General features: G+C 54.6%; 1 protein-coding gene across 1 annotated transcript; it reads left to right on the plus strand.

The window, feature by feature from the left end:
- Positions 1 to 935: 935 nt before the first annotated feature.
- On the plus strand, positions 936 to 2,494 carry Erich4 (glutamate rich 4). Its single transcript, XM_005086599.4, has 2 exons — positions 936 to 1,144; positions 1,745 to 2,494. Exons 1-2 carry the CDS (start codon positions 971 to 973, stop codon positions 2,030 to 2,032), a joined length of 462 nt encoding a protein of 153 aa, XP_005086656.2. The 5' UTR covers positions 936 to 970; the 3' UTR covers positions 2,033 to 2,494.
- The last annotated feature ends 3,538 nt before the right edge of the window (positions 2,495 to 6,032 follow it).

Consider the following 6,032-nt stretch of genomic DNA (forward strand, 5'->3'; position numbering starts at 1 on the left):
CTAAAAACAAAAAAGTGCAATAGAAACCCAAACTGAGACCGTGTGTGTGTGTGTGTGTGTGTGTGTGTGTGTGTGTGTGTGTGTGTAGGTCAGAGGATAACTTGCAAAAGCTAGCTCTCTCCTTCCATCGTGTGGGTCCTGGGGGATTGAACTCAGATCACCAGGTTTGGTGGCAAGCGCCTTTGTTCTCTGAGCCATCTCTGAAGCCCCCTTGCATATTGTTTTAGCTACCAAGATGGTGGTGATTTATGGCAACACCCACAGGAAATGGGGTCCAGTGGGGGCTCTGTGCTAAACACACTGACCTTGAGATGTGAGATTTGCAGAGCTGGCGTCTGGGCTCAGGGGGGCAGCTGAGTTCTAAGACAGGGACCCAGGGACCATCGGCATACTCATGGACTTGTAGGGGTCAAGACAGAGCATGACCTGGAGCACTCCCAGCCCTGACCCCCCCACCCCGGCAGTGATACAACACAGGCACGTCCAAACGTCCAAGGCTAGCAGAACGGGCTGCTGTGCGTAGGGCAGCCTGCAGTCTCCACGCCGAGGCTTTTCAGGCACACCCTGGCAGGGGACAGACAAGGATGGATTCAAGGGGCTGGCCAAGGTCGTTCAGCTAAAGAGGCTGAGGAGGAGGGGCTGGAGAGGTTCGAGGACCAGCCGGGAAGGCAGCCTCGATTCCCTCAGGCGTTGAGCATTAAGCACCAGGTTCCCCGAGGGGGTCAGCCTGAGAGTCAACAGTGTGAAGCTGGTTCTCTGCTTGAGGCTGACTTTGGACCCTGTGAGATCATGGAGGTTGGACTCCAGAAAGAAAAAAGAAAAACTGTGACCAGCTGATTCAGAGTGAAGAATGGACTTTGGGATGTCTCTGCCAGCCCCTCCCGTCCCCCCTCCCTCCACCCCACAGCCTCCCGGGGACCCGGTCACTTGGACCTTGCTACTTCCTGCTCTTCAGTCCGCAGTTTCCACCATGGAGCTGTGGGTGCAGCTGCAGCAAGCTGGACTGGAGGCCCTTGGATTGGGTCCACCGCCCCGGGCCCTAAGGATGCCCCCGCCAGAGGGGAACCCTGGCCAGACCCTTATGTCCTCAGGGACAGAACTTGGGGGTGCCAGGGAGCCACTGCTGTGGATCTGGGAGGAGTTGGTGAGTGAACGGGCACCAGAAAGATGGGAGATAGACATGGCGGCAGGGATGGAGTGGGGTGGGATGGGCTGTGAGTGAACATTAATAAAAACAGACGCCGCCAAGCATCAGCTAGGCCTGGTGGTTCACGCCTATAATGCAGCCCGGGCAGGAGAATCTCAAGCTTGAGGTCGCAGACTGAGGTCGTGTGTGGGAAGAAAATGAATCAAGGGAAGAGACAGGTAGTGTGGGGACAGAGCGTGAGTCAGGAATGGCCACGTCCGGTCCCACGGAGAAGCGAAGGTAGACATCAGAGACGGAGCTCAGGGCCAGACAGGAAGGCCCCGATGGAATGGCACCTGGGAGCGGCCAAGGGATGAGGAAACAGTTGGAGATGTGGGGTCAGAGACCAAAAGAAGGGACCACAGAGAAGAAGGGACGGTGGCCGGCAGAGAAACAGGTCAAGAGGCGCGAGGAGAAGCAGACAGCTCGAAGAAGCCAAAGCCAGTGAGATCCCTGGCCGGGCCGGCTAGGGCTTGAGCTGGCCCCCGCTCCCAAGAAGTTCCTGGCAGGCTTCCTTGTTCCGTGTGACACACCCACGATGCTCCTTTATTCCTGTAGGGGAATCTGCGCCGAGTGGATGTCCAGTTGTTGGGGCAGCTGTGTCACCTGGGACTGGAGATGGGGGCCCTGCGGGAGGAGCTGGCCACCATCCTGGAAGAGGAGGAGGAGGAGGAGGAGGAGGAGGAGGAGGAGGAGGAGGAAGAGGAGGAGGAGGAGGAGGAGGAGGAGGAGGAGGAGAGCTGTGTTGTTGAAGACGACGGAGGGCCTCGGGGGAAGCAGGACGAGGGGCGTCCAGGGACCTCCCCTCCAGCCCCCAGCCTCCCTGACTTTGAGATGACCATCTGAGGTGACACGCCCAAATGAGATGTAAATGTATGCAAAGGCAGGGCGAGATTTGGGTCCAATCAGATTGAGAGACAACGGTGCTCCTGTGGCAGACCGCTCTCCCCAGAGGACTGCGCAGAGATCCTGGCAGGTTTGACTGTAGGCTCAGAAGGGGCACAGGCACCTTGGGTCTGTCTGCAGAAGTGTTTGCAGCGTCGCCTGGAGACCTGGTGCTTGGCAAAGGTGATGGAGATGCTGGCGGACGCAATGGAAGACCAATTCAGCCTAGTAGCTGTCGTGGCTATTATGCAAATTGAGACATGGAGAGGTCACACTGAGACTTGAATACGGCAAAGGTCAACGACCTCTCAATAACTAAAAAAAATGATCACATGTTGAAACGATGTTTTGAATACATCGGATAAAAATATTTATTTCATATGCTTTTATGGTTATATATGACATTAAACTATCATAGTCATTTTTCATGTGTGGCATGTGATTTTTGGGCATACATATGTGTGCAGGTGGGTGTGGCTGTCTCCCTCTGTGGGGCTCTCACTGAACCATGCCACAGCTGTGGCTAGGCTGGCCCTCAAGCTCCCAGGACCTGCGGGGTTGCCCTGGCCCCAGTGTCGGGGGTACAGGCACATGGAGTTGAGCCTGGCCTTTTCCTTTGGGTGATGGGAGTTTGAACTCAAGCCTTTATGTTTGCACAGCAAGTGCTCTTACTGAGCCATCCCCTGGGGCTCCGTCTTTTGTTCTGTCTCTCTGTCTCTGTGTCTCTATCTCTGTCTCTGTCTCTCTCTCTTTCTCTCTCTCTCTCTCTGTGAGATAAGGTCTCTGCAGTCCTATAATCCAGGCTGGCCTGGAACTCACAGAGATTCTCCTGCCTCTGCCTCCTGAGTGCTGGGGTTAAAGGTGTGTTCCTACCACGATTAGTGTGCTTCCCATTCTTTATTCTGGGGATATATGTGTGTGAGTGTGGGTTTGTACATGCCACAGCATGTGTGGAGGCCAGAGGGCGACCCCAGGCACCAATCCTTGGTTTCTACCCTGAGATGGGGCCTCTCATATTTATGGCCATGGCTACCTAGCCTGAGAGTTCTGGTGGTCTCCTATCTCCTCCTCCCATCTCTCCATGGAGGCAATGGGACTAAGATACTAAGTTGTCCAGGTTTGCATTGGTTCTGGGAATTTGAACTAGATTCTTATACTGGCAAGCACGTTACCCTCTGACTCATCCCCAGTTCTTTACATACCCCAGTATGGACTGAGATTCTCAGTTTGTTTCCCTTAGCCATCTGAGAGCTGGGTGACATGTGAGTGCCCGGTGACACATGAGAGCTGGTGATAGATGAGTGCTCAAAGGCTACCGGGCGTTGGTGGCGCACATCTTTAATCCCGGCACTCGGGAGGCAGAGTGAGTTCCAGGACAGCCACCAAAACAATACAGAGAAACCCTGTCTTGAAAAAAAAAAAAAAGAAAAGAAAAGAAAACCTACTAGCTGAGTACCAACTAGCTAACCTTCTGGTCCTTGCTGGCATCTGTGAAAGAGAGTACCCTTCCACTCCACCAAACAAACAAACAAACAAACAAACAAAAACTGCACCACTCCAAACCCCTCCCTACTCCTTCCGCGTCTCTCTCTTTCTCTCAGATGCCCTCTGCTGCTCTGTGATCACTGCTGTCAACTATTTGCTCATCCAGCGTCCTGACTCAAGGTTCATTTCATTTAATTAACGCAAATGCAACTCAGGGTTCCCAGTGCGATCGAGTATTTCCCAACAAAATCTCAAACTATCTCTAAACCCTATGCTGGATGGGGTTGGGAGGTCTGGGAGCCATGCTGAGGAGAATGACTGGTCCTGCAGCCTGGAGCCGGAGCCCAGTTGTGCCCAGGAATCAGACCAGCCAGGTCATAGTTCTGCTACAACCCAGACATGAGCTGCAGTTCTCACAGTGAACACCCAGGGGGTGCTGGGAACCCTGTCCCTTAAAAGCCTTAAGTTACTTTGTGGCCTGGTTTCCATCCTTGCCCCAGCAGATCTGAAACTCCCTCCCAGGAGCCTGCTCTGACATCCTGGCCCCTTCTCATGTCCTTGAGGAACCCACTCTGCTAGGGGACCCTTCTTGTCATAACCCGCGGAGATGAGGTGACCACAGGGGAAACACCAAGAAAGAGAACAGAGATATCCCTGAATCACCATTCTTGGGGAGGCCCCAGCAGCCCTCAGCCAACACAGGAAGCTGTGGAGTCTCTGGAACTCTCCATAGGACGACTACTGAAAGGTTCAGACATTACGCTGGCCTGCCCTGTCACCTTGCAGAATGCACTCAGGCAGCACTCTGGCCAGCCCAGGGTCCATGAGTGCAGCCTGCAGGCAGAGGCAAAGGACCCCTTTAGAAGACAGACCCCGCCCACTTACATCTTCTCTCTTCCCTCTAGCTCTCTGCTCTGCCCTAATCCCCCCCCCCGTCGGGTATCTCTCTTGCCGGCTCGCCTTCTCCCCGTCTCCCAGTCTCCCCGTCTCGCCACTGTAGTAAACTATGGTTAATGCACTCTCCATGGCTCATGCTGTATCAGGGCAGTCCCGGTCCCCTTTCTAAGTTTTAAACTTTTACAAAAGAACGACGTTTACATTATTCTTTCCAGGACACACAATCACCTGTGTACGCCCAGGACATGAAACTCCTGACAACTGCTCCTAGCTCTTTTTTTTTTTTTTTTTTTTTTTTTTTTGGTTTTTTGAGACAGGGTTTCTCTGTGGCTTTGGAGGCTGTCCTGGAATTCGCTTGGTAGTCCAGGCTGGTCTCGAACTCACAGAGATCCGCCTGTCTCTGCCTCCCGAGTGCTGGGATTAAAGGCGTGCGCCACCAACGCCCGGCTGCTCCTAGCTCGTTTGATCAAACACCTCACTGAAGGCACCAGGAGTAATGGATGGGTTCCCTTCCTGGTCATCACTCAGCTGGTCCCTTCCCAGCACCAGAGATATCCCTGCCACCTAGCTGCTGGCTGTTAATCAACCCTTCTGAGAACAGCCGAGAAGACTAGGTACCAGGGTCCAGGTACCGGGGTCCACTGGGCAGGAGGAGAGACTCACAACCAGGGGTCTGTGCTTGGAGGACATAGAGAGGGGCGGAGGCTCGGCAGGGAGAGCGCTCACTGAGGGGAAGTGCAAGGCGGTGTGGAGGATCCACTCCCTCCTACCCTGCTGGCCTCTGTGTTCAGAAGCCTGATGCTCACAGTGTGTCAGGGACTCTCCAAATAAAGGGCATCGCACACTGTCGTTAGCTCCCAACCAGACATCTCATAAATAAACCCCTGGAGCTGTAAGAAGTGGGCACTCATTCACCCACAGGTGTCTGAGCCTGGTCCAGATGAGTCCTCTCCTCACAGAGCCAGAGATCCAGGACACAGGAAGATGGGACAGGAGGGACATCTAGAGGGTGAGGCCAGAGGCTGAGAAAATCAAGGTGGGAACAGCAGGGAAAGGTCAGGATAAAAGCCCCCAGGGTTTCTAGAGGAGGTCGGGGAAGGCAGCCCCTAGCCTCACACACCACAAACAACTGAGGGTTAGCAGGGAACTAAGTGCGGTGAGGGGTGAGCTGTGCAGATATCCAAGACACCCAGACAGATAGAAGGAAAGTTCACGGGTGCTGAGGGAATCAGGCAGTGCTGTTGATCTCCATTAATTCATGCTGAAAGTATGGCTCAGTGGTAGAGCCCCTGCCTAGAATTCCCCAGTGAGGGGCTGGGGGTGTGGCTCAGTGGTAGAGCCCCTGCCTAGAATTCCCCAGTGAGGGGCTGGGGGTGTGGCTCAGGGGTAGAGCCCTGCCTAGAATTCCCCAGTGAGGGGCTGGGGGTGTGGCTCAGTGGTAGAGCCCCTGCCTAGAATTCCCCAGTGAGGGAATGGGGGTGTGGCTCAGTGGTAGAGCCCTGCTTAGAATCCCCCAGTGAGGGGCTGGGGGTGTGGCTCAGTGGTAGAGCCCCTGCCTAGAATCCCCCAGTGAGGGGCT

The sequence above is a fragment of the Mesocricetus auratus genome, unplaced genomic scaffold (genome assembly GCF_017639785.1).
Source record: "Mesocricetus auratus isolate SY011 unplaced genomic scaffold, BCM_Maur_2.0 Super-Scaffold_100038, whole genome shotgun sequence".
Taxonomy (NCBI): Eukaryota; Metazoa; Chordata; class Mammalia; order Rodentia; family Cricetidae; genus Mesocricetus; species Mesocricetus auratus.

What these genes read in the sequence shown, in the direction of transcription:
- Erich4 (XM_005086599.4), top strand. Translation starts at nt 971, where the DNA reads ATGGAGCTGTGGGTGCAGCTGCAGCAAGCTGGACTGGAGGCCCTTGGA. An exon ending in TGTGGATCTGGGAGGAGTTG is followed by an intron (nt 1,145 to 1,744) that starts GTGAGTGAACGG and finishes TTATTCCTGTAG; the next exon opens with GGGAATCTGCGCCGAGTGGA.